At 39.8% G+C, this 27,921-nt stretch overlaps 2 protein-coding genes across 4 annotated transcripts in view; one reads left to right on the forward strand and one right to left on the reverse strand.

Annotated features, from left to right (window-relative positions):
• Nucleotides 1–850: 850 nt before the first annotated feature.
• OTOP2 (otopetrin 2) overlaps nt 851–27,921 on the reverse strand; it is a 56,503-nt gene continuing 29,432 nt past the window's right edge. The window contains exons 2-7 of the mRNA XM_026701698.2: nt 9,911–10,349; nt 8,984–9,117; nt 8,216–8,274; nt 6,392–6,510; nt 4,632–5,518; nt 851–3,042 (exon numbers count right to left, since the gene is read on the reverse strand). Of these exons, the coding sequence (XP_026557483.1) occupies nt 2,872–3,042; nt 4,632–5,518; nt 6,392–6,510; nt 8,216–8,274; nt 8,984–9,117; nt 9,911–10,325 (1,785 nt within the window). The 5' untranslated portion in view covers nt 10,326–10,349 and the 3' untranslated portion in view covers nt 851–2,871. The remainder of the gene's footprint in view (nt 3,043–4,631; nt 5,519–6,391; nt 6,511–8,215; nt 8,275–8,983; nt 9,118–9,910; nt 10,350–27,921) is intronic.
• On the forward strand, nt 13,108–27,909 carry USH1G (USH1 protein network component sans). 3 transcript variants are annotated; one of them, XM_087923082.1, is made up of 3 exons: nt 13,108–13,627; nt 25,109–26,350; nt 27,650–27,909. In XM_087923082.1, the coding sequence occupies exons 1-3, from the start codon at nt 13,464–13,466 to the stop codon at nt 27,651–27,653; spliced, it is 1,410 nt and encodes a 469-aa protein (XP_087779208.1). In that variant the 5' UTR covers nt 13,108–13,463; the 3' UTR covers nt 27,654–27,909. The 3 variants fall into 3 exon arrangements, 2 of the variants coding, with proteins under 2 accessions (XP_087779208.1, XP_026557482.1); XM_026701697.2 differs by lacking the exon at nt 27,650–27,909 and having other exon boundaries at nt 25,109–26,354; XR_015741448.1 differs by lacking the exons at nt 25,109–26,350; nt 27,650–27,909 and adding an exon at nt 14,728–14,804 and having other exon boundaries at nt 13,512–13,627.

Genomic DNA, 27,921 nt, shown 5'->3' on the forward strand with positions numbered 1-27,921 from the left:
AAAATTGCTATAGTGGTCCTTATGATTCTCTTTTATTTATGGTATATTAAGGAGAGGAATTGGTAGATTCCTCCAACTTTATTTCATTCCATTCCCATCAACATCACCAACCAGTAAGAAAAAATTCACCAATCACTCTTGTTAACGTGGGATGGAGAGGAAAGGAAATTAGTTTTGACAGGTGATTAAGCTGGCCTTGAGCAAGTGTTGCATGAGGATGTGTTCAAAAACATCTGAAATCAGTTGATATGCTCCTTTTTGACATGGGTTCAGCACTGACCCAGAAGAACTCTAAATCTATGATCAAAAGAAACCCTGAAAAACTCACCAAGTAGTAAAAGCCATTCGGCTCTCTTCTGCTTAATTATGCAGCCCCACTCTTGTCTTTTCTGATCCAGTTTTTTGAACTTTTTGGCTCAGGGACTAGGCAGGACTTAAATATATTCATGGCTGTATTGGAATTCCATGTCACCCCGACTGTGCTGGTTAATGACCACAATAAAGTCTGTCGTTGTTTAGCTTCATTTCTGAAATCAGTCCTTTCCCAATCTCCATGGTGGAAATAGCACCGTTAATCACAAACACCGTTCCTGAACAGGATGTTTGAAGGAAAATCAAGCAAACCATGAATTCACAAGTAAATAACCTGATTCTAGTCCTGTTTAAGGGACTACCTTTGCCTTTCTTTTGACTTTCCTATTCTGATATCCACCTTCTGTCATCATTATGCCATACTGACTGCAGCAAGATTTTTTTTCTTAAAGTTCCGAAGCTGCTCCGTGGAAAAAAAATTATTGAAAGCACGTTAATGAAACAGGCAAATAATAATTTTCAGAAGCAAATAAGATATGTAGGACAAAGTGGAACAATTTCCTTTTATTCTATCATCTGAGATATTTTAACTTCTGCGGAGCCTGTCATCTTTGCTCTCCCTCAAGTCATTTTCCAAAATCACATTTCTTTCCATTGTAAATACAATTTCATAAGAAAAAAATGGGACCCTTAAACAGTGCAATTAAATAACTATTGTGATGATCAACTACAGCTCTTGTCAAATTCTTCCAGTTTGAAATATGTCAAAAATTCCTATCATTAGCACAGCTGTTACCTTGTACACTGGAAAGAATTAGATAAGCTCAGTTTTGGGCTATCATTAAAACATGTCAGAATACTTCTAGATAGAATCCAGTATCAAAGGAGGATTTTCCACCAGATTGGCTTTATATATGCATAAAGACAAAGATAGTGCTATTATCTTGCTGTGCATGTCAAAGACTGAATTCAGAAAGTCTAACATTGCGAGAGTCTCCTAGTCCTATTCAATTAATCACCACATTAATCAAATAAGATCTGCATAATCTGTTATTGAAGCTGGAATAGGGAACTCCAATCTTGAAAATTAGGACCAACAAAATTTATTTACTTTTTTGGAATGGAAACATGTATTCTGTTAATTTCTCCTCTTATCAGCTGCGGTTGATGGTCATCTAGAATTACACTAGATGATTTAAATTTAATACAAAGATGAAGAGAATTTGCTCTACCAGTACATCCAAATACAAGCCTAAAAGAGATGCCTCAACAGTGGCCAAAAAAAGAGAGAATTTTCTAAAGCAATCCTCTCCAATCTGATTGCCAAAGTTCCCATAGTTCCAGCAACATGCCCAAAACTCTTAACATGAAGATAGAAGGTGACAGTTTTGATGCATGTGAAGGGACAACTAAATTAATAAAGGAATATACTCCATAGGTTCTCACTGATGGCCATTTTCTCTTTTTAGTGCTTGGGGGGCTTAGTAACACAATGATGATCTAAAGCCAATGCAGAATACCTATTAATTATTTTTATGACCATTATCCTAAGATGTGAACTATACTAAAAGGTGCGTGTGTGTTTGTGTGTAAGAGTTTGTGAAGGAAGCACTATCTAACTAATCTAGCTCTACACAGAGATGTAGATACTTCATATCATCATCCTAAAAGAGATCCTCCAATGGGATATGAAGGAGAACAATATCCCCCTTGCTCCAAACTCTGAGCCGAAGCAGCAGAGGAACTACCACCTTTGGCAGGCTGCTGGTTAAGCACTGCTAGAGGATTAAGATTGGGCATGCGGGGAAGTGTTTTCCTTACAGTGGTTCTCTGGGGCTTCATTTCCCTTTAAATCATCACAATGAGAATCAATAAATATGTACATTTTATAAAAATAGGCTCATTAAAAAAAATCAAATTCTTGTTAAAAACTAACATTTCTTATTATGCTCTTGACAGAATAACCCTTTAGATGGACTCATACAGTCTTCAGGCCCTGATTCAGGACAGCAAGGAAGTCCCATCGAAACCCAGAACGGCTCCAGGATTCTTCTTATCATGTATGAGCTTTAACAGGGTCTTACTCCTGAGGCCTTCATAAATCACTGGAAAAGGGATTGAAGAGTCAGGAAGGAATTTTATGAAGCCATCCAAATGACACGAAGGCACAATTACTTTCAACAGTCTTCAACATTCACTAAATTCTTCTTTCAAGCTGTGACTCCTCAGGCTGCTCTACTGAAGTCAAAATGTCCTTTAAAGTGACCAGGAGTGAATAAGGTAAAGGTGGTAAAGTGACCAGGAGCCTATATAGGGTCCTTGATGTCTGCATATCTGGTAGAAAAAAAAATAACTGAAGATGATTATCGAGAAAAGGAGTCATTTAAATAGGAAAAAGGGGATTTTGGTTTCAGCTATTCACTTCTCTTGATAATGCCCATCAAATCACTGGGCCTGGGGCCCAAAGGAACTCAACCCCCTCAGTGCAGCTCTTTAGGCTTTCAAGTCCAGGGTGGTATGAAAAATGTGGGCTCTTCTAAAAAGTTCTTCATTTGTCCATTAGGACATGACGTAGACCTCCATTAAGCTAGCAACAGCATGCATCCGGTAGAAGATGCCGAAGGGTAGACAGATGTCCACAATAGCAGCCCACATGGGGTAACCATAGAATTCAAGCTCTGTGGTATTATCAAATTGCGGCCGGGCTCCAAATGCAGGCATAATCCAGAGCTGTTTGGGAAAGAGACAAAGATAATAGCACCGTCAGCAAGTAAAAACAAAGAAGAATGAGACTAACGAGGCACGGTTCTTGATGCAGAAGATACCTTGATGCAAGATTGAACACAGGACAGCCTGATTTTAAGAGCACCAGAAACTATGACATTTAAGCATAAACATTTAACTAACATGCCTCTGCATCACCGAATTCTTTAAGGCAATGACCCTGATCTAAAGAAACGTGGAGTACCCTAGAACAGGGTTTCTCAACCTTGGCAGCTTTAAGATGTATGGACTGCTGGTTCCGGAATTCTGGGAACTGAATTCGTGAGCAACCTTGGGTGGCTCAGAATAACAGCAAGATTGAGAAGCACTGCCCTAGAATTTTGTTAATTTTGATTTACCCCAAGTATCTATGCCTAACAGACAAGAGCCATAAATCTTCTTGTGCGGTGCCACAATCTGTTCTCCCTCCTTCATGCCAGTTTCCCAGTATTTTTCACGTGTGTTAGGTGCATATTTCCAGTTCCTTTTCCATCCCCAGAAAAGGTGTTACAATCCTGTCAGGATAAAAATGAGGGGTGATCCATTATAACGTGTCTTGAGCTCTCTAGAGAAAAGGTGGAATACTACCGCACAAAATGTAAAAATCATTAATTTATTCAAACTACTTTGGTGCAGTCAAATATGTATGAAAAGCAGCAAGAATTGCAAGGCAATTTTCCACAAGACAAATTCACCTTTCCCCTTCCTTTGCAATGTGTGCCGAATAACACACCTAACTGTTGTTTATTACTCAGTCCTGCCTTTCCTCTTGCTGCTTCTGCGGCTCTTTTTATTTTAAAAAGGTGCCGCATTTATATTTATTTGTACAGCTTTGAAATGGTTGAAAAACAGCTTGAGAAGGAGAGGGAGATGGCTTTGCACTTACTCTGCTTTCCACCAACACTCAGAGAACAAGTTTCTCTTAAAATAAACTCTGGGAAACTGAACACCATCAAACAGAATCTAGAGAATATCAATTTACTATAACATATCGGTCAAGTTATTCACAACTGCTACTCTCTTTAAAATGCTACTTTTAAGAAGTCCAGGAAGAAATGGATGGCTCAGTTGATCCTTGGCCTTTTTTTGGACATAGGCATCACCTAACACATGTTATGTTTCATACTTCTCTTCCTCTTTGTTATCTGCCAGTGATGTGAAGCATAGTAAAAAAATGGATTCCAAGAGGAAAAAAAAGAGACCTCAAGTAGCAATAGCAGCTCCATGTCTTTTGTATTTTCTAATTTGTTTTTCTTCAGTCTAGTCCTCCTTTTGCTTTTTTACACTACTACCCCCAACATCCCTAACTAGCTTGGCTGCAACTCTTGGGCATGTTTGCTAGGAATTGGACGTGTGTATGTTTGATGAAGTTATAGTTGAGACAATTCAACAAGATCAGCAAAACTTCATATTTTGATGTAAAGGTATTTTGGTTAAATAACAGAAGCTAGCTCTAGCTTTCGCTATTTGATAAGAACAAAGGAATCCTACTTATTTACATACTTAACTACTGACGACTAATCCAATTTTGGCTCAAATAAAACCATCCTACTTACAATTACATTACACAGGAGCAGGAATAATGAGCTTTCTTTTAAGAATCTCCTCCGCCAGCTCACTTTCTTGGAGATACTGATGGACCGTGTTACTTCATGAGGAGCCTGGATAGCTAGTCCTGGAGATACTGGTGATAAAGCGTTTCCATTTTCAGGGACGCGAAGCGATACAGCATTCAAGTTGACAAAAGTGAGGCCATAAATGTCCTTCTCCTGATGGTCCACTTTGCTTTCCCTTTTTAAGGGCTGTCGATGGAGGCCTTCAATTATGAAAATGTTCTGGAAAGTGTGTTGGGCAATCATCAGCAAGGAATAGGTCAAGTTGAGGGCATTGATAGTATCCCTTGGTGAACTGGCCACAGTGGCCACAATAGAATAATAGGAAATGGCATATTGCCCTAAGGCTGCACCCATTAATAAGGCCACGTCAAGCGTTCTAGTTGGATTCTTCTCACGGTCCATGTCTCTCTTGTCAAATCTGTAAACAATGGAGCCACCCACAGAGATGAGGGACATCAGGCTCAGGCAGACAATATTGAAAGTGTAGTACATGGTGAGCACCTGATTCTTCACTTTAGCCTTGTTTTTCGAATTGATCTGGATTTCATACACGATCAGGATTGCTATGCCAGACGCCATGATCAAGAGTCCCATTATGAAACCTAAAAAGTAAGTCCTCTTGAAAAGCTTAAACTTGAGGTGATGGATATGGTGGGAATGGTGGTCCATGATGCGGCCAACGTTCTTCCACATTACATAGATCATGGCAGAAGCAAAAAGGCTGTACTCGATATTGAAAGGATACAGCCAAAAATAACCATTTTTGAAGATTTGGCAGACATTACTTTTGCAGCCACAGTTGTCAGAGGTGTCTTCTTTTAGTTCAGCTGCAGAGAGAGAAGGAAAAGCTGGTCAAGACTAGCTCAGGAAGTTTTTCTTTTTCTTTTTTTACTTTTGATTGACATTGATCAAAAAGTTTGAATGGTACTGAAATAAGAGGTTTACTCTCAGAGCCAACTCTATGATCTTTCAAAACTCAATGGAAGGAGATTTTTAAATTACCTTTTAATACCTCCTATCCTTCAAGGAGGATTAACCTGACCTATGTTTCTTCCCATATTATTCTTGTGATATGCATTATGCTCACAACTATATCTTTTACCAAAACAGAGGTTATCTATCTGCCTGATTCAATTCAGTCATAAAGAGATATCCTGCATTCTTTTTCTTTAATAGATCAAGGAGGAATGGACCTGGAAATAGATCTTTTCTACCCCATCAATAATCTGTATGATCCACACATTCCCCCACCTCTCTTCAGAACAACATTTTTTTTTAAGAAAGTGGTTTTACAGTTTTAGTACAGTAATGTAGATTGTCTGGAGACTTCAAGTGTATTTGGACCAGCTGATTATATTTTATTAGTTTATAATATTTATCTTATTCTGTTACGAATTTATTGACATGTTAGCCATCCACTCTGGAGCCAAATGGCTGCACGAGTGATAGGCAAGTGAGAATGTGCATGCGCAAGCAAGGCTCCACTTGCATAAGTGGTGGGTGAGTGGTGAGCAGCGTGCGAAATTCCATTGTGCTCATATGCTGTGTGGATGGAGCTGTGGATGGAGTTGTACACATGTGCTCCTGCCACTCACATGCCGGGCCTGGTTGACAAGGTGGAAAGGTTGTGGAGCTCTGCCTTAAAGTAATGCCCTCTAGGTTCATTTGATCATATTTCTTATGTTTCCCAGTCAACTTACCCATCCTGTGTGACATATTTACATCTGGTTTTTTTGATTCAGCCTTATGCACTGATTCATCTGTTACAGCTGACATCCACACTGCTAGATTGGTGGTTAAGATGAGCATCAGTCCACATCTATCATAGAAGAATAGAGAATTTTGGTTTAATGAATAAGCTCTGTTCATTCCAAACACCCAAACTCACCTCCAGAGACAGAGCAAATAAACAGTAGTGATCAACTTTAACTGAAATACTTTAAGGATAAGAGTAATTTAATTATGGTACATTCCAAAATGAGTCTAACTCTTCTGCTTGCAGATATTTCTCATACAGCTTTTTCCTTTTGATAGAAATTCTTTTCAGTTGGCTAATATAGCATCCTTAGGGCCTCTGTGCACCATGACAGATTACAGAGTAGCAATTGCCAAGTGATTGTTCATTGTTGTAAACGAACGTAGTAGACTAAACTATAAAGTAGGTTTGATATAATTTTAAAAACCCATCTTAAAACTATTTCACTACCAGAAATGAAAAGGAAAATCCTAGCTGTGTTATTATTTATTATTATTTATTTATTAAAATTATTTGCTGCCCATCCTGTTTTGAAATGACTATCCCATGGATTAAGGATTTGGGGGCTCTCAAATTTGGTAAACTTGGCTCTCCAAGTTTGTCCACTTTTACTCTAAAGCAAGAAAATGTCAGCTCTGAAGCCATTTTGGGCAGAAGCCATTTTGGAAGCATCTTCAGGGCTGCCACCGCAAAACTCATTGGAGCTGTGGGAACATAAGGGAGGAGGTAGAGATAGCTAGGGATGTGTAGCCAAAACAACATTCTTTCCAGTGGGAGCCAAGGATATTTTGCCAGGTGTTGGGAGAGGCATGGACCAATGCAAGACAGGACGGAGGATGTTGTTATGTCTGGTAGATCGGTTGGGTCGAAGGGAACGGGTGGCGGGGTGCTGCTGGCCATCTTGCTGGTCGTTTCGCACTGTTTGCCATGTGCTGGGTGGTTCTTCGCTTCACTATCCCACCCTCGTCGCCAGTGTTATGTCTGGTAGATCGGTTCTGGGTAGATCGGGTCGCATTGAGAGGCGAGACTCCAAAGTGTACATTCAGCTCTTTATTGCATGTATAGAACAGTTCAAGACCTGTGAGCTGCTTGGCTTTATTCAGCCGGCCGGCAGCTCGGTGGCCAATGGCAGCGCTTTGTATCTCCCGCGATCGGCTCGGCCAATCGCGGTAGACTCTTAGCACACCAATCACAGGAGTTCAGTTAGTCAATCACATAGCGGTCCATGTGGACCAATCAGAATGTGATGTTTCAAGAATGTTAATATAGAACAGATGTGACCTGGTTGGACCATGTGACAGACGTGTGACCTTGGGAGGGGGAAAGAACTTCGGAGTTTGATTTGGGTGAGGAAAACCTCAGGTCCTTCAGAGTTGGGCTTTCCCCAGATGTGCCAATATGACATATGCCTAATAAATCTATACTTTTAGGAATATGCCTGCCTTGGCGTCTTGATTCCATTAAGAGTGTTTGCTGGAACCCTGACAAAAATACTCTATTCAGAATTATCACTTGTTTTGATATTTAATCTTTTTACATCATACTACCCAATGTAAAAAGCTTCAGAAAAGTGAATAAAGACAAGTCCTCCAGAAATCATTCCCAGATCCAACATGACCCTTGGAAAAGGTCTTTGACCTTCATTGTTGAATACTAATATTATTACAAATAATGCACTGGGATTCTGTCTGCCCAAACCCATCCTATTTTTCATTCAGTCAGTGACACCTGACTGAAAGACATTTTATTGAATGATCTTGATACTCACCTGGTAAGATCCAAATGTACATGAACACAGTCTTTGGCAGAGACCCACAGAAAATAAGTCTAGAAAGAAAGAAATGCAACTGTAAATTTGCTTCCTATAGCATCTTGTTGTCCTGGGTATGAGCAGGGTAGAGTTTCCTAGACTTATTGGTACACATTTTGCAAGATTTTGCTGTTCAAGTTCTAAAACACTTATTGCTACTAATTACAACATGCATTACAGCCGTTTTGATATATTTCAAGATCTGTTACATTTTAGTTAGCTCCCACAATGCACAAACAGATTATAGATAATTTAATGTTGGGAAGCACTCAGCTTGGCAGGGGAGAGGGATTAAGCATGGAGCTAGCCTGAAGTCACTGTGCAACTGCAAAAGGGTTGTGACTGAAGCCCTCCCACCCTCCGAGATCCTTCAAGCCTTATCTAATTGTTCCCAGGAACAGGCTGCCAGACTGGGTAGATTTCTATTATATACCGAATCTAATAAAGTAGCTAGCTTAAATCCTGCACATATGGGTCTAGTTATTTGTGCCTGACATTTAATTATATTTGAAATACTGGTGCACACAAACCAACTGTTTTGCTATTCTTCTTCTAAGGAACAAAATATTACTGCAATTCAAGCTACCCTCTTAAACTGAACAGCAGCTTCCTGTCATTTAGATGATTAGAGCTTTATCTAGCTTTTATTTTCTCCCTTTTATATGTCCCCTCCCAAACCAATTGGCACTTGGTTGCATATAAATATGTTTAAATACATAAACTCACTTGGACAATTACAAACACAGCCTGTACAATTGGATACATGATTTTGATGACTGATAAGCACTCGTAGTAACTGAAGTAGCCTGTCTTGAATATATCCATGACCAGTGTGAGGATTCCAAATAAGACTAAGCCACCTGTTTTGGAAAACAAATATCATTATCTTCCCATAACAAATACACAATCCAAACTCTTTAATTTAGTTCTATGATCTCACAGCCATGACAAATCTTCCTCAGCCCAGGAAAGAAGACAAGGGATGTCCCAATTCTGTCAAAACCAGAGCCCTATTTTATTGCACTATCAAACTTGTAAAGCCGATTGATTAAACTATAAATCTTGCCTTGAGCAAGTGTAGTGTCCAACTTCAATGCTAGGGTTAAACCTTCTTTTCTACAAATAATGTTTAGGAGCAGCAGAAGTCTATCAAATCCTTAGGACTAATTTATTCCAGAAGTAGTAGTGGCACCATTTCCAAGTTTTCACTGAGCCCCAAGAGATTTAAGGTACACTTTTTATCATTTTGCTTGGACAGGATATCTGAGCTGCCCACTCACTTTTATAATTTTCAATCCACATTCTTCATATGCTTGTCCAGAATACCATACTTAATCATAACTTAGATACACACAATCAAGCTTGAACTAGATCCAAGACTTAGCTTAGGAGCTGCCTGAACATTAGTAAGCTCTAATTAGGGCCTAACTCTGCAGAGCTGTGATCAATTCAATTCACAGCTTCCCTCCCAGTACTCATTTACTCATTTTGAATGTTATAAATGTGATGGGCACTGAGATGTTTTTTTTAAACACAGATAGGACTGATGCCCTGATGAACCCAGCACTCCTCCAACAATGAAATATTGGCTGTGCTTTGCTTTACCTCTTCTCTTATCAAATCAACTGTATGCTTTTATCAGCATCTCTTTACCTCTTAGCCAGATAGGTCCTGCATGATTGTCTTTGTAAGGGATGGCAGCCTGGCGCTTGGAGGTACTGAAGATATAGAACAACATCCAAATGATGGCAATCAACATCACAACGGTGAGCATGAAAAAGGCATCATAATCATGCAGTTTGACGTTTTTGAATGCCCCACCACTGACAAGAGTGCATGCTAGTAGGATCAGGTTGATGGCTAGCAGGACAGAGAAAACACGCCCGCCTTTTTTCCAAACTTCTTTGGGGCTGTGCGGCAAAGAGATAGAGGAGAACCTATGTATATGTTGGCCAACAGGTGGTAAATGATCAGAACTAAAGCTGCTTTTGTCATCTTTCTGGCCGGAGCCCATGATGGAATCTTCACGTTTGATACCACTGTCTTTCCTCACAGACACGTTGGTCATGGTTTAACCGACACTAATATAGAGCTGCCAGCATAAAGGAAAACAGAGAAAGAGAGAACGTGAGAACACTTCATGACAAAATATATTCTTTTATACCAGAGTCCAGTTCCTTCAACTTTAGGCTAATGGTGATAAAAATGGTTAGATATTGGGTAGATGGAACGAAAAACTGAATTTCAAAATGTAAGTCTACAGTATTTTAAATATGACTTGAGCAGGATTTCTCAATAACATTTGGATAGAATTTCTTATTTAACCCTTTCAATTTGAATGAAAGCCCATTTTGTTAATCATATCTGGTTATGATAATAGATGTAATGACTTACGGTATTTTGGTGAGGTTTCTTTTAAATATATATACATTTAAAAACCCTGCAAACATATATGTTTTCTTACCTGCTGAGTGGACATTCTCTCTTTAAATATATTTTACAAATCGATTTCCCTTTTGATACCCTATTTGTTGATCAACAATCTAGATTAATTTTTGAAATTGAGGTCTCCAGTTTTTGAATCCGATTCAAACCATATCATGATCCATCAGTGAGAAGATGGAACAAACTCTGAGCTTCCACAATCTCTTCCGCAGCTTGTAGACCAAGCCTGGATTATTTCTCAGCTGTTCAGTTGGGCTCATTATTAACACAGAACAAATCCACCAAGTGCTTAGGCAGCAAACTCCCTTAATTCTGGTCTGCAAGAATTGGGGCAAGATGTTTTGTACTGGACACTATGGCTCCCAGAAGAACAGAAATCACCACAGACAAAATGCCATATTGCAAACACTTCTTTACTCTGAATCAAAAGCAAAACTTCTCATCCTTGCATCGAGGAAAAATGAATTCCAATTCAAGCCAATAAGCTAGATAATAAGAGGTCCTTGGTGCTCTCTGAGCTTGTTGGCTTGAAGACATTTCATTATCCTAACTAGGTAACATCATCTGTACTAGCACTGATTATGTTACCTAGTTAGGGTAATGAAACGCCTACAAGTAAACAAGCTGAGAGAGCACTAAGGACCCCTCATTTCAACCCTGAGCTACAAATATTCCCCTTTAAAGGTAGATAATATCTTCCTCTACTCTGGAACCACTCAAACGTCTGAACCACTCATTTGCTCTTCTTACATCACCAGTCGATGCATGTCCATTCAGAAGTAAATCCTACTGCAGCCACATGGCTTACTAGTGCCAAATCACTATGTTTAAAATTAGGGCTGTATAAAACATGAGCCCCATGGGATGAGAGGGACACAAAATGAAAATAAAAAGTGTAAAAGTTAGACCCTTTACTAATATTAAGTTCAGCATCTATATAACTAGGCAGACAGAACAAGAACCATGGTTTTAGCCAAGCATTATTCCACCAACCTTTCTGCCTTCAAGTCGGCTTGTTGTTCTCACCACTTTTGCACAAGCTTCCTTTTTGCCCCAGTTCACAACAGCCCTGAAATTTATATTTGTCCGATGTCTTTTGATTTACACCATTATTGAGTTGACAGGACTGCTTCATAAATGTCTCAGAAAGGCTTATAGGACCCATTTTGTGCCTGAACTAGGTTTGGGGAGAAAAAGAACATGTAAGAGATATGGGGATCAAGGTTACTTGATATGAAAATGGGAAGAAATCATCATAAAAATCCTGCCAACAAAAGCAGAAGTGCAAAAATTATAAAAAGCCACATGGGAAATTGTTCTTAATTTAGAAACTACCTGTCAGTCCAAAAAAAAAAAGTCTCCCATGTGACACATCTGCATGCCATGTTCTTTAAAAGGCAGAAGTCCAAGGTAACAACAGGATCAACAGGAGTCAAATTTGGCTTAGTAGTATGTTTTTCCTTTAATGCCAAGTCCAGATTTGTTATTGCTTAATAAATGACCTATCTGATAGGCTGATTGATTTATATTGGCGTAAGGGAAGAGAAATTTAGTTAATTTAGAGCTGATACACTTTTGTGTCTTACTTTATCTGAACCCACTACAAAGCTGTGACCAATAAAGGATCTGTGTTCCACACGTTTATTTATCTACTTTTCGCATTTCTGAGCATACACATGAAACATCAATTATAGCTCCATGCAGATGTATGTGTAATGTTCCCATTCTTTTCTACTCTATCATCAATGCACTGACATGCTACTAGAGATTAGACTGCCTTTAATAACCCGTGTGCAAAGATGGCGGCCTGCCATGCATCTGTTGGAGATGAGTTCATGCCTGCTGTTCTAGCGGGGTGCCCAGTGTCAGACTGTCACCCGGATCCATTTTCTAAATGACTTCACAACGTTGGCCTGGCATATAATTAATCTTTTGCTGGGCAAAGAGTCAGTATAGTATAGTGGTTAAGGTGCATCAGAGTAGAAACCTGCCAACTCTGAGTTTTAGTCTTGCCTTAGACACCAAACCAACTGGGTGACTTTGGGCCAGTTCCTCTTTCTGAGGCCTAGAAATGAGGCAGTGGAAAAACACTTCTGGAAATTCTTGCCAAGAAAACTGTAGGGATTTGACCAGGAGTCAACACTGACTTGAAGGCCTGTACATGCACCTACTCCCCCACCGGCCAGCAGTGGGTACTCCATAAGGGATAAGAGTTTAAAGTCTAAAATGATTGTGCAATAATTGTATATCACTCTTTTCACGAATTCCCCTTAAAAGGGGAAAAAGAATGGAAGAATTGGTGAACAAGCCTGGGGAGGTTCCATGTAGAAGGAGATAATTTCTGAACATTTTCACTCTTTCCGCCAAAAATCTTTGGTGGCGCAGAGTAACTCTGGAATAAAACTTGAATCCTGAGCCTGGATGAGTCTAAGTATTCTGACGTACTGCACTTTAGATTTGGCAGGCCAAGGTTTCCGAAAACATATCCCCAAGCAGATATTCCCACCAGGATATTCCCAAAGGAGAAGTGTCTTCTGAGAGGGGCTAGCTAAAGCAAAGACGGGAATTTTTAGGACCCAGGGGAATCCGCAGCAAATAATATGCCTTCAATGTGAGGAGTTCCTGCCCTCTCCGGGCAGGGAATCTCAGGTATCTTGGCAACGGAGCTCCCTCCTCTCTGACAGCTGCTTTCCTAGAACTCTGTTGCCATCTGTGTGCTGTTCACCCTCCCAGTGGCATGGGCAAGCTTTAAGGCTACACCATGAATGACCAGTACCACCGTGCAGCCAGAGATGGCTATCTGGATCTGCTGAAAGAAGCCACCAAGAAGGACTTAAATTCTCCTGATGAAGATGGCATGACCCCAACCCTGTGGGCTGCCTACCATGGCAACTTGGATGCCTTAAGGCTGATAGTTAGCAGAGGGTAAGTCTGATGTTTTGCACCGTTCTGTTTTTGTTTTCGTCCAGGCCTTGGGGGAAAGTTTTGTCCCTTCTTTCTGGATATCAAATCCACCGAACTTTGCAGGCCACTGAAGTGACAGCAGCTTTCATTTGTACCTGGTGGCAGGTGAGATGCCCTGAGTTCATTGTTGTTCAGGAAGGGCAGGGCTTCAGGATGTGCCCATCTATGAAGTTCTAGATGTATTGACAGTATGTGTCTCGAGACTCTTGGAAAGCAGAAAAGCTCTGACTTAATATCAGTTTCTTCGTTATTTCTCCTTCTCAACCCATCAAACAGCTGAATGTTTTGCTTACATTGGTCTAGAATGGTCTCCATAACACTCAATTTTTTTTTTTGCAATAAACTCCAGTCTTCCCTTGGGTTTTACTAAAAATTTGGACGAGGTACTCTTTTTTGCTGTTCATGGATTGGCTGAAGAGATGCATATCTTAACTGAAGGGAAGAAACTGTTCTGAGCCTTCATTTTCATTACAATCTGAAGAAATCTTTCATAAGCTGAAAGTCAAGGCTGGAAAGGATTTTAAACAGCATCTATTCCAATTCCGTGCCCAATGCAGGACTCTGTTTAGCATCTTAAGCATCTCCTTTCTAACATCCATTGAAGTGGGCTGATTAGGATTGTCACAGAGTTGTGATCAAAGCCAGTTTGCATATACAGTGCATATCTGAAAGTATTCAGAACCTCTTCACTTTTGTCAATTTTGCTGCAGCCTTTCTACAGTTGTTGAAATTCATTTCTCTCTCTCTTTAATCTACACTCAGTACCCCATAATGATAAAGTGAAAATAGAATTTGAGAAATGTCTGTAAAACACCCGCACAGCATGATGCCTCACTGTTGGGATGATATTGGGCAGGTGACGAGTGATGCCTGTCATAACAGTCATAACATTTAGAATTGAGGCCTAGCAGTTCAATCTTGGTTTCGTCAGACCAAAGAATCTTATTCCACACAGTCTGAGAGTCCTTCAGGTGCTTTTTTGTTTTTTTTTTCAAACTCCAAGTGGGCTTTCATGTGTTTTGCACTGAAGAATCATGTCCAATCTATTTAATTTACCACAGGTGTACTCCAATCAAGCTGTAAAAACATGTCAACAACAATCAAGAGAAATGGGAGGCACCTAAGCTAAATTTCAAGTGTTGCTGCAAAGGGTCTTGAATACTCATACCAATGTGATATTTCAGTTTTTTCTTTTTAATAAATTGAGACATTTCTAAAATTCTGTTTTCACTTTGTCATTATGGGGTACACTGAGTATAGATTAATGAGAAAAAATGAATTTCAACAACTATAGAATCAGGCTGCAGCATAATGAATTTGACAAAAGTGAAGGTCTAAATACTTTTTGAATGTATTGTATGCATTTATTTTCTTTGATATAATCAGTATTTATATTAACTATAGAAAGAGTAAAGAAGGGAGGAGAAAAATTCTGAGAAAGGTACAGAATTATTGGAGGCACTTCTTAGGTTGTTCTTCTTGAGGTAGGACCCAAAAGCTAAGCTTTACAAGAGGTAAAAGAACTGGGTTACTTATTATGGTATCGATAGTCCTCGAGTTATGGCCACTTTTTCAGCAACCGAATAAGGGTGATTTATGAACAGTCTGAAGTTATGGTCTTTGCAGCATCCCCATGATCATATGATTGTGATCTGGGTGCTTGGCACCTGGCTTGCAATTACAAATCAGAGCAAGCCATAGTCACAGCATCACCCTTTGCAACCTTCCTTGCTGGCTTCCCACAAGCAGAGTGAGTGAGGAAGCTGGCATGGAAGGTCGCATGTAGCTCCTGTAAATTGCTTCCACTGCATTTTCCCCAAGGAGTCCCAGTACAGAATAAAAGATTCCCAGGAATCCTGTATTCTGCAGCACCTGTCCTCCATAGTGCGTCCCCGCCCACGGCATTACATCCAGACTCCTTATCTGGGAGCCCCACTCAGGGGTGGGATTCATTTTTTTTAACAACTGGTTCTGTGGGCATGGCTTAGTTGGTGGGCGTGCCTTGATGGTCATGTGACTGGCTGGGCGTGGCCAACTCAGCATCACTCACATCGAGGCACGCTTCTCCTTGCCTGGCCTCTCGTGACTGTGGGGATGCTGCAACAGTCGTAAGTGTGAAAAATGGTCATAAGTCACTTTTTTCAGTGCCATTGTAACTTTGAATGGTCACTCCACACAAGCAAAGTACCAGCAAAGGAAGGGAAAAAAACTCCAGAGAAGTTCCTGAGACAGGAAGTCTAGTCCTGCCAAGAATGTAATAAGGGTTAACGGAGAGGCAGTTTGTATAAGCAACACCAGAATGTTTCCTTCCTGCCTTCCTTACAGGATTAGGCCAGTAATTTCTTCTAACAACTGGTTCTCCAAACTGCTTAAAATGTTAACAGGTTCTAGCGAATAGGTGCGAGCCTGTAGAATCCCACCCCTGCTCCCACTTCTCTCACTTAATGACCCACATGTCTTGGGGTTACAACAGTTACCAGGACTGCCAAAATTGCTGTTGCTAAGTGATGCAGACATGTGATGTTGCATTTTATGACTGCTTTGCTTAGCAATGGCAATCCCAGTCCTAACTGCCATTGTAGCCTGAGGTTCACCTATAATACCACTGTGTGATACAACTGGTTGTCTTCCCATTTTGTAGTTGAACTAGTGGTAACAAATCAGGGCTTGCCTAAGGCAAACCAGCGAGTAGTGGCATCTTTTTGCGCTGACTTTCATGTCTAAAATATATTGCAGTGGCATCACTGGCCCCCAGATTTGGGGGACAAAATAAGATCTTCACGAGGCCTTTCAAATTCATGATTTCACAAATAAAATAATAAATGGAAACTGTAAGGATCCTCACACTGAGGTTTTAAAAAAATATTAGTTTCATGATTGATATTATAACATACATGCTTATAAGAAATTGATGGTTCTCCTGACTGCCAAGTATGAAACTATCTCTGATGTGCAGGCCCCACCTCCCTTGTTTTTCCATTTATGCATTTTCTTGTGTTCTTGTATTTCTAAATTTGGCTGGATTCAGAACCCCTAGTTTTTAAATATGCATGTACTGGACCAAATCAGATAAGTGAATTCTCTTTAAGTGCCACAAGTGGGTAATTGTTTTCCTTTCTTGCTGGAATTCATATCTCTTGCTTTAAAAACACATCCAAAAGCCGTAGGATGAGTTGAAAACCTAGAAATCCATATAATTCTGCTCTGATGTTAAAGGCATAGAAGTTGGTTTCTTCAGAACATACAAAGTGGAATAAATATTCCCAGCAAAGAATCTTCCTCATGCCTGGCTAGTGTTTAATGAACTGAAAAAAAATGCTTGCTGTCTGTTGAAGAATATAGTACTAAAAATGCTCCTGCCCTTTTGGCGAAGAATCTTATTAGGAAATGATAGATAGTCCTGATGTTTTAAAAGAAACTTCTCTCATTGGCTGTGTTTGATTGGGGGAAAATAAATATTTATGTTGAAATAAGCAAAGAATTTGCAAAGAGAGGGAGAGAGAGTTTTACTATCTTAAGAAAAGCCAAAGTTCAATGTTCCCCTTTCTAATTAATTTGAAGAGAATATGGCCTGCCATTCAGAGAGCTATAGACTAGATAGTTTATAGAGTGCTTTAGCACTTTGCAAAATTTCTGGGGATTTTTCTGAGTCAAAATCAGCTGTTGTACTGAGGGTACAGAGCTACCGAGACACTACATGGATCTATCAATCTGGTTTCTTCTCCAAGGCCCAGTCTCCGCTTGTACCTAACCATAGCACACATATATTCTGGCAACATCATTTTTCTTCCATAGCTCCCATGATCTTGATTCTATTTCATACCCAGCTTATAAGCGAGATAGACTTAAGTCATCTTTAACTTTAGCATTATTGAAATAATGTGTTCACTGGTACTCTGACACAGTGGTGGGATTCAATTTTTTTTACTACCAGTTCTGTGGGCATGGCTTGGTGGGCATGGCAGGGGAAGTATAGTGTAAAATCCCCATTCCCAACTCACTCCTGGGGGAAGGTTACTGCAAAATCCCCATTCTCTCCCCACCCCACTAACCTGCTTTCCAGCTCCATTCTCCTGTGTAAGGCAACAAAAGAAGACCCAGCCGATCAACTGGGACTTGGGAGGCAGATAATAGATGGGGGCAGGGCCAGTCAGAGGTGGTATTTGCCGGTTCTCCAAACTACTCAAAATTTCTGCTACAAGTTCTCCAGAACTGGTCAGAACCTGCTGAATACCACCTCTGCTCTGACACCATCCAAGTGCAGCCACAAGATGTGTAAAATATGCCAGGTTTTACTACCCTTCACCAGTGAGCTGAAGCAAAGTAGTAGAGAGGATAGGGACTGGCAACAAGGGCAACAAATTTCATGCTGGGAGACACCCTGTCAGGAATCGGTGAACTGTGCATCAGGGCCTCAGCTGGTATCTCTCTTGTTCTGTACATTAATCATGGTGGCTGAATTGAATGTTCAAAACCCTTGCCCTATGGGTAAGAAATAGGATGCAATATTCCTACCCTACATTACATAACAGATGGATGGTTTGCATAGGTAAGATCCACAGTTGTTTTTCATCCAGCACAGGCACTAAAGGGGAGGCAGGATTCTACCTAATTCATTAGCTTCACAAAAAGCATTTCTCCTCCTCCTGTCGGTGCTCTAATTAGGGGCAAAAGTAGAATTAATGAGATGGCTGGTAAAAGGGAGGTGAGTCAGCATTTGCTGGGCAAGATCTCTGCTTTTCACTGTAGGCCTTTGACAGCCTCTTCAGTGGGGTATTTGTGATGGGAGATACCAAAGATGATGATTAGTGGAGGTCAGCCAGGAAGAGCTTCAAGAGATGAGACAGAGAAAAGACAACCTGCTTTGTGGGTAACCTCATTCTCTCTTAGATAGAGAGCGCTTCAGCTCCTCTTGAGTTATTCCTGAATGAAAGTAGGAACATTCAGTGCTTCAGATATAATCTGTCAAACCTGGCAGGGGACACAATTAGGAAAGAATATGTATTGGATTTGAGTCTCATTTGCTCTCTTTGTAGGAGGATGCAAAAACTTATGATAAAATCTGTGGTATGTTTACATTGCAGGCAAAGGAAAATTAAACACGGATGGAAAGAAATGATTCAGAGGACAAAAGTGATACTGATGTATAAATAATATGGAATAGACAATCCAGATGTAGGACACACCCTGATACTGATAGGAGTGGGTGTTAATAAATTTGGAGTACCACTTCCTCTATGTAAGAAGGAAAAAGGGAAACAGTGATACCTGAGAATCACAGAAGAATTTGGGGGTTTTTTTTAGGACTGTGTGGCAATTAAGAAATAAGTTGGAGAAAATGCTTTGGGGTTGTGAGGATATGAACATAACCCTGCTTTGCAACTCCTTGAAGCAGCTGCATCTTTTTTCAGGTTGACTTGACTATTTTTTGCTGCCACCTGGGAAACAAGATGGCTGTCATATTATCTATACACCGGTATCCCTTTGTCCTTTCAATCATTTCCTCCCATTGGTGTTTATTTTTCCTTTGCCTACAATATAAACATATAACGGATTTCATCATAAGTTTATGTATCCTCCTACAAAGAGAGCAAATGAGATTCAAATACAGTACATATTCTTTCCAAATTGTAACAAGTGCCATATTTTCACCAATGTACACTCCAAAGTAACTTTTGTGATTGAATGTGAAGAACTGTGTAACCCATTTCTTTGAAAATTGGGGAATTGTGTCATCTGTTTACATGTTGCTATGTAGATTCCATTTATAGAAATAACCGCAGCCTAATTTATTGGATTGTATCATATTATCTGTGGTAAGAAATGACCTAAACATAGTAGCATACACTGTATTGCTATAATACTCTTATTATTCTATTAAACAGATGTTCTCATTGACTGGAATATACAATAAGCCAGTACAGTACAGGACTTTCTTACAACAGTATTTTCCCATTGTTTCCCAATACTTTTTGATTCCTGCTTCGGTTTGTTTTGCAATGTAATAATTGCATATAATTATATTTTCCTTAACCTGATGTACTAGTTGAGTCTATTAGAGATTCTCTAGAAATGAGCATCTGAAATAAGTGGGAAGTTGATCTGAAGGTTGCTTCTTCTACCACTCCCTTAACCGTATGGGACTAATTTCCTCTCTGTTTTCCGTATTCCCCTTGCCCACGCATATGGGGCAACGTTTAAATGCTGCATATCATCATACCAGACAGTAATGGAGGTTGTATAAGTGGATGATACCAACCTTGTCCTAGGTCAGAATGGAAGATATTGTGATCTGCCCTGTAACACTGAAACTTGTCCCATTTATGGTGTGTTGCCTCGCATTTGAAAATTCTTTGGATGGGAAGAAACCAATAAGCTCTCTCTCCTTCATCACTCCAAGCCTCAGCTTCTAATTCAAAAGCAAATATTAATTAACTTTCTGCTGAGCTCACTGAAGTGTGATTTCTCCCAAAGATTGAGGGGTCTAAGGGGCTTGGCAACATTTCAAAGAAGCAGAGAAAATCTTTTTTTTTTTTTTTTTCAAATAAGTGAGGTAGTCTTCATGCTTAGGCACTAGATGTTGAGGTTTTATTAAAGAGTGGCAAATACTTTCATTTTCATACTACTTACATATGTTGCTATTTGGATATTCTGGCATAAATGCTACAGTTGTTTGGATAACTCTGAGTGGATTATGAAGCACAAGAGGTCATCAATGCACTATAACTCCATTTCTGATCTGAAATGGTATAGGGCAGGGGTGTCAAACTCATGTCACGTGCTGGCCCCGCCCCTGCCCAGTTTAGCGAAGAGGAAAGAAGTCCTGATAGTCACGTGATGCCGCCATGATGACACGAGTTTGACACCCCTGGCATAGGGCCTCCTCAGGGGTGGGATTCAAAATTTTTAACAACTGGTTCTGTGGGTGTGGCTTAGTTGGTGGGGCGTGGCTTGGTGGTCATGTGACTGGGTGGCCATGGCTTGGTGATCATGTTATTGGCTGGGCATGGCCAACTCAACATCACTCACATCGAGGTATGCATCTCCTTGCCTGGCCTCTCGTGACTGTGGGGATGCTGCAACAGTCATAAGTGTGAAAAATGGTCATGTCATTTTTTTCATTGGTCACTCCACACAAGCAAAGTACCAGCAAAGGAGAGGAAAAAAACTCCAGAGCTGTTCCTGAGACAGGAAGTCTAGTCCTGCCAAGAATGTAATAAGGGTTAATGGAGAGGCAGTTTCTGTAAGCAACACCAGAATGTTTCCTTCCTGCCTTCCTTACAGGATTAGGCCAGTAATTTCTTCTAACAACTGATTCTCCAAACTGCTTAGAATGTTAACAACCGGTTCTAGCAAATAGTTGCAAACTGGTAGAATCCCACCCCTGGGCCTCCTGCTTGAGGTTGGACTAGAAGACCTTCTAAGTCCCTTCCAACTTTGTTATTCTGATTCTGACCAATTGGTCAGTAGCAAGGAGTATGGGGGGGGGAACGAGTTATAGTCCCATAAAATAGGGGAGAGGGGTCCACAGGAATATTACATCTGTAATATGGAATGACATTGTACGTGTAATCTTTTGTAGTGCATGATTTTTGACTGCATGATTTCATAGAGTTAAGTAATAAGTAATGCAGAACAGAATATGATCTCAAGAAAGGGCCTCTCCAGATGCAGTATTTTTGCAAAAGAAGCACCGGCAGCCCATCACTGAATCTCTGTGTCATTCTCTTTCAGCAGCTGGAGTCCAAAGGGGAGTTGGGCTGTTCTGCCATTTTCTCATCCTGCCCCCAGAGCCCTCTATAGACTTCAGAGCAGCTTCAGAGATAGGGTTACCGTGAAGTCTAGACTAGTCCTATCTGAACTCCTCTAGTTACTTTCTGGTAAATATGTCAATCTACTGTTTAAAAATCCTCAGCTTGAATTTATCTGCTGTTTTAGGCCAGGAGCACCCAGCTATTTATAATGTACAGTATATTTATATAATGCTTAGCTCCCTGGCTGAAGCCTCCCTTCATCTACACCACAAACATACAGTAGACATTGTATAGCAACCTATGCCCAGGTTTTTAGCTATTGGGAAAAGCATCTAACTGCAGAAGAACGAGGCTATGCCATTATCCCAGATTTCATGGGAATTTCTACTTAGGAAAAATGATGCCTTTTGGCAGGCAGCTTTCCTTAGTACTAGTATCAGATTTTTTAAAAAAACAATGAGTTGGCAAATGCATGCAGCAGATACAGAAGTCAGTAGATGTGACGATTGGTTAGCAATTTGTATTTTTTCCCTGCCCAAATCCTGCCACAGCAGGGATGACAAAATTTTCCTAACTCCAGGAACTGTCATAATTCAAGGTTTGGGGCACCGACTGAATGATAGTTTCTCCATTTCCTCCTGGTTTGGACTGTGGGAACACTAATTGGCTCTGGGTATTCCCAGCCTATTCTTAGCATTTCAAGACTGGCAAGTTTAAGAATTTTTTTAAAAATAATTCTTATTCTTTTAAAAACCAAAAATACAAAGCTCTCATTTCCATTAACAGTATTTGTGTCATTATATATACATATTTCTCATTTTGTAACCATACATCAAATTCTATCTTTATTCTTCACCCATTCATACCACCTATCCCATATCGCATAATAATCTCAATCATCCTTGCCTTTTAATTCCATAGTGAATTTGTCTAGTTCTGCACAGTCTATTATTTTTTTAATTAAAACTTCATCTGGTGGTATTTTACCGCTCTTCCAGCTTTGTGCAAAGGTAATTCTTGCTGCCGTTAAGATGTGTATGATAAGGTATCTTTTATCTTTACTCAAATTCCCTTTAATCATGCCTAATAGTTATGTTTCTGGTTCCAATTTCAATCTGTAATTTGTTATTTCAAAGAGCCATCTCTGTATCTTCTTCCAATATTTTTTAATCACTATACATTGCCACCACATATGGAAAACGTGGTTTAAAACAAATCCTTTTTTGTTTTAAGAATTGATTAGAATTAAGAGGTACCTAAACAAAATCAGCATCCAAACACTATCACTTCAGGTACATGGCACAAATATATATGTGTTTCTTTTAATTTTATTTGCATTTATTGCCTACCACATGACTCTAAGGTACCTCATAGGATATTTGAGCAGACAGGTCAAGAGGTCAGTAAACAACTGCCCTGTACTTCACTGACTATGGTAAACTCAAGTTGTTCCTCTGCACAGATGACCTCACTTAGTGAGCTAATAGTGATGCATGAATTAAATGGTCATGTGGCTGATAATTTTCCTACTTAATAATAGTGAATCCCAAGTTCAAAAGACTATCATGACATAACATGCTTAATATAATATGCTAAAGGCTGCAGAGGAACAATAATTTTTGTTGCTTTTTTTCCTTCTACATCGAAGAACAAAACTATAAGGATCAATGCTACCAAAACCAACAAAAGTTGTCTTTTTCTTCAAAAGGAGCTTCTATTTTTCAATCTCATTCTTACTGTGCTTTCATGTTTTGTGGTGCTTATTGTGATGTTGTGAGTGCTGGCGTAGGTTACTTTTCCTCCAGAAGTCTGCAACTTCCTTTAACCACCTATGCTTCTGGGGGAAAAAAAAATAACATAGGAAGAATTCCATCATGACTTTTCCTTGTGAGTTAATTGATGGCTGGAAAATCATGGAGGCTGCAGATTAATGGAAGATAATAATCTACAGCAAGTCAGACCACTATCCCGCACACACATCTTTGTAACCTAGTACCTCACACAGGAAGATTTTTATCAAAATATTCTCCATAAGTAGCGTGAAAAACATTTATTTTCCACCAAACTGAATATGAAGCATTAAAGAAAACACAGACAAGTTTTTTCAACCCAGCACTATTTGGGATAATTGTGGTACAATGTATTATTTCTAAGAAATATACTAAAGGTTACAGTGCAACAGGAAAAGGGAAGAGAGAAGAAAAATGAGTATAATCTGATTCTGTTTTTCTTCTTGAACAGAGACATTTATGCTCATTCTAATACACAGTAATTTATTCAGAACATAAAGCCTCGTGTGCCCTGTATCCAAAGTGTAGTAGCTCTGGCATTTTCAGTTTCACGGTCTCTTTAACCACATACCATCAATAATTTATTCTTGGCCTGCCATTCATCAAATATTGATATTTTCCCTCAATTTCCCACTACTGATAGGTCAGTATCAAGGCAAGAGAGGGAGGGTGGGCTAAGCAAGTAGCCTAAATGAATTTCTTGCATGTCCTTAGTGCTCAACAGAGCAGCCGGAACCAAAAGAAACTGCTTCAACAATCTGTTGTCTGGCAACTTCACTTCTTGTGGGTCTTTACTTTCCTCACATGATCTGTAACTCAGAAATGTCACAAATGTGTTTCAAATGTCAAGATTTGTGTCAAAATTCATGGCACGGTTCCTTTAGCACTTGTTAACATTGGGAAGCTGCCCAAATATCCACGCTAAGAAAGAGTACTATGCCTCTTGTCTTGTCCTATACATTTCAAAGAGGCTAAGAACTATTGCAAAAGTCTCGTTCTGACTCTACTATTACCATGTTTTTCTACAAAAGCATCTAAGTTCTTTTTCTCTTTCCTATTTTACCCGCACAGCAATCTTTTCAGGCAGGCTGTGTGGAAAAGATGTTTAATTTAAGGTTGAAGGAGACCTTGGAGTTAATCTCTCTCATCTTAATGAAGGAGCATAAGATAGGTAATTGAAATGGGCCAAGAATGTTCCTTAAGCTTCTGAATGAGCAGAATATAAAATAAAATAAATGAAATAAATGTGAACATTGTCAAGTGTTATTTTTGCAGGGCAGAATACATAACTATGAGGCTTGATATGTATACTATATGGGCTCAATTGTCTATTTAAATGTGAGACACATAAGGTGTTTCTCTTTTCTCACATACTGTATATACTTCTCAGCTTATAAAGCTATGTTACAAATGTTACTGTTGGGCACCACTTAAACAAGCTAGGCTTTCCTCCTTCAAAGAATGCTAGAAAAATACTCTTAACAGTTTAACAGCATAAATATGATAAAAATAGTACTAATTATTTGTATTTGTTAGCCTTCTTCAACATGTTCTTCAGATGGGACAAAAACTCAGAATTCCCTGCCAGGATGGCAGCTGGTTAAATATTCTGAGACCTGATATTCTAATGCACTCAGATGGCACGAAGTAGGGAAAGGCTAGTCTATGCCAGCCTTCCCCAAACTGGGTGTTCTCTAGAGCTATGGACTTTAACTCCCCCAATTCTCCAGCCATCATAACTTCTCTTGTTGAGAATGGGAATTGAAGTTCATGCAACTGGAAAGTTAACCAACTTATGGAAAATTGATTTTGTATTTCTGTAAGTCTAAAACAATATCTGCCAATGAGATTATGGACCTCTTTGAGAACTTACTATCTGTTTCTTCACACCATTTTAGGGGTGATCCAGACAAATGTGATATATGGGGGAACACACCTCTTCATCTGGCAGCAGCCAACGGTCACCTGAATTGCCTCTCCTTCCTGGTATCTTTTGGAGCCAATATCTGGTGTCTGGACAATGACTACCACACACCACTGGACATGGCAGCCATGAAGGGTCACATGGAGTGTGTGCGTTACTTGGACTCCATTGCTGCTAAGCAGAGCAGCCTCAACCCTAAACTGGTGAGCAAGTTGAAGGACAAAGCCTTTAAGGATGCAGAGAAACGTATTAAGGACTGTGTAAAGATGCAGAAAAAGCACCACGAAAGGATGGAGAAGCGGTACAAGAAAGAGATGTCTGACCGCTCAGACACAATGAGTTTCTCCAGCTACTCCAGTAGCACGTTGAGCAGAAGACTTCAACACATGTCCCTGATGAATTCCTTGCCATACTCTCAGGCTACCATACAGGGCACAGCCAAGGGCAAGACAAAGATCCAGAAGAAACTAGAGAAAAAGAAACAGGTGGATGGGACATTCAAAATTTATGAGGATGGGAGGAAAAGTGTGAGGTCCTTGTCTGGTTTACAGCTGGGCAACGATATCATGTTTGTGAAACAAGGCACATATGTTAGCCCAAAGGAATGGACCCGGCGAAATGTTAGGGATATGTTTCTGTCTGACGAAGATACTGTCTCCCGTGCCATAAGCGACCCAGGTTTGCACCTGGACTCCACTCAGTCTGAGGTCAGTACCGATTCTGGCCATGACTCTTTATTCAATCGGCCTGGACTTGGTACCATGGTTTTTCGGAGGAACTATGTCAGTAGTGGACTATTTGGGATTGGTCAAAGTGATTCCAGTATTTTGGGGGAAGGCAATACAGACAGGATGAATGTTAAGCTTCACAGCCACCTTCAACGTTCGCCAAGTCTTAACGACAGCATTGGCAGTGCCAACAGCCTGCAGGAGAGGAATCTGGAGGACTTGCCCTGGGATGAAATGGAACTGGGTCTGGATGATGATATTGAACCTGACACTAGCCCTCTGGAGACCTTCCTGGCTTCTCTGAACATGTTTGAGTTTATTTCTATCCTTAAGAAGGAGAAGATAGATCTGGAAGCTCTGATGTTATGTTCAGACAATGATCTGAAAAGTATCAACATTCCGCTGGGGCCCAGGAAAAAGATTCTGGATGCTGTTCAAAGAAGGAAACAGACTTTGGACAACCCCGATGTCATAGAAGACACGGATCTGTAAGCAATAGAACTGCTTAACTTAATTTAACTGTTTAATTGCCCTCAGGTCTTCAACATATGATGAGATGTTACACGCACCTCATCTAAGTATTGGAATGTTTTAGTAGATCATGGTGTTAGAAGAAACTCTGCCTAAAACTTGATGGGAGCTTGCCAGCCTAATTGATAGAATTTGAATGATAAAAAGGAGTCTGTATAAATGTTTCAGTAGCTATGCGATGAATAAGTAAGAATAGAGGTGCTCACTATATTAATGTAATGTAATATTCTGCAGCTTTCTCAGTTCTGAATTTTTATTGTCCCAAATCAGTATTATTTTATTTTCCCCACTAAACCTATTGGAAATATATTGGTTACCCTTCTAAATGGACAACCATTTTGAGTTGAAGGGGTGCAGTGGCTTTTATGGAACCTTTTAGGTGCTTCTATACTGGAGACAAGTGGCCATCAGTAAACACACGCCTGTCTGGGGATAATAAGATCATGGGCACATTTTCTACCCCAGCTTTTTTTTTTTTAACTACCTATTTTTGATAGTAAAACCCACGTCTCCCATCTTCCCCTCTGGCCATGTAACTTATTTTATCCCTCTATGATCTCTCTCTCTCTTTCTCTCTCTTCTCTTTCTCACCTACATTTATACAGCTGCCCACCTTGCATGAAATGATTCACTATCACTTATTTACTCCTGCATCCTCTTTACCAAGCCTGCCCAGAGCTTTGAACTTTTGTATGGAGATCTAAGCAGCTTGGAAATCTAGAGGAATTGCCAAGAGGAATGCTTCCAATCTCCACTGAGTAATTTGCACCAAGACAAATTTCTCGTGTGTCCAATCACACTTGGCCAATAAAGAATTCTATTCTGTTCTGTTCTGTTCTGTTCTGTTCTATTCTATTCTATTCTATTCTATTCTATTCTATTCTATTCTATTCTATTCTATTCTATTCTATTCTATTAGCAGATGCTGGCAACCCAGGAGCTATCAATTAAGCTTGCTATTGGCATGATCTCTTTCTTCTTTAAAGCAAATGCCTTTCGTAAAAGAATGTTTATTTCATTCTCAGGTTATGTTTTCAAATTGCTCATTTTGCTACAGCATAGCATCCCTATTGTTATAAAGCAGGGCTGCCAAGTTACCAGGGCAGCCCTGAAATACAGTTGGTGCGTTAACTGTTGATTTTACAATGGTTTCCTTTCCCCACCATTTTATGCTGTTGTCGTAGTGATTGGTTTCTGTTCATTAATGCAATAGTAATATCACTGTTCATTAACAAAATCTATTTTCTCCATTTCAGATAGCCATGAATGCAGGGGAAAACCACTTCTAAGTTGCCAGAATTTATCTCCTAGAGATCTGATCAGTAGGAAACATGAATGCCACAACAAAACGCCTCAATTCTTTCTCAGCTTCCTTTTTCTGCTTTACTGTCTGCAGAAGCATGTCTGGTGCTAAAGAGCTTTTTTTTAAAGTGTGAGGGGGGGAGGAACGCAATTGCATTACACTAAAATATATAATCTACTGGGAGAGCTAATGTGCAAAGTAAAGATGATCTAATAAAGATGATTT

This window comes from Pseudonaja textilis, chromosome 2 (assembly GCF_049901715.1).
Source record: "Pseudonaja textilis isolate UNSWEBS1 chromosome 2, rPseTex1.2, whole genome shotgun sequence".
NCBI lineage: Eukaryota > Metazoa > Chordata > Lepidosauria > Squamata > Elapidae > Pseudonaja > Pseudonaja textilis.

Bases quoted from the DNA above. Each gene is read 5' to 3' on its own strand.
- USH1G (XM_087923082.1), top strand. From the start codon at position 13,464: ATGAATGACCAGTACCACCGTGCAGCCAGAGATGGCTATCTGGATCTG. The intron at 13,628-25,108 runs GTAAGTCTGATG...ACACCATTTTAG, and splicing joins AGGCTGATAGTTAGCAGAGG to GGGTGATCCAGACAAATGTG.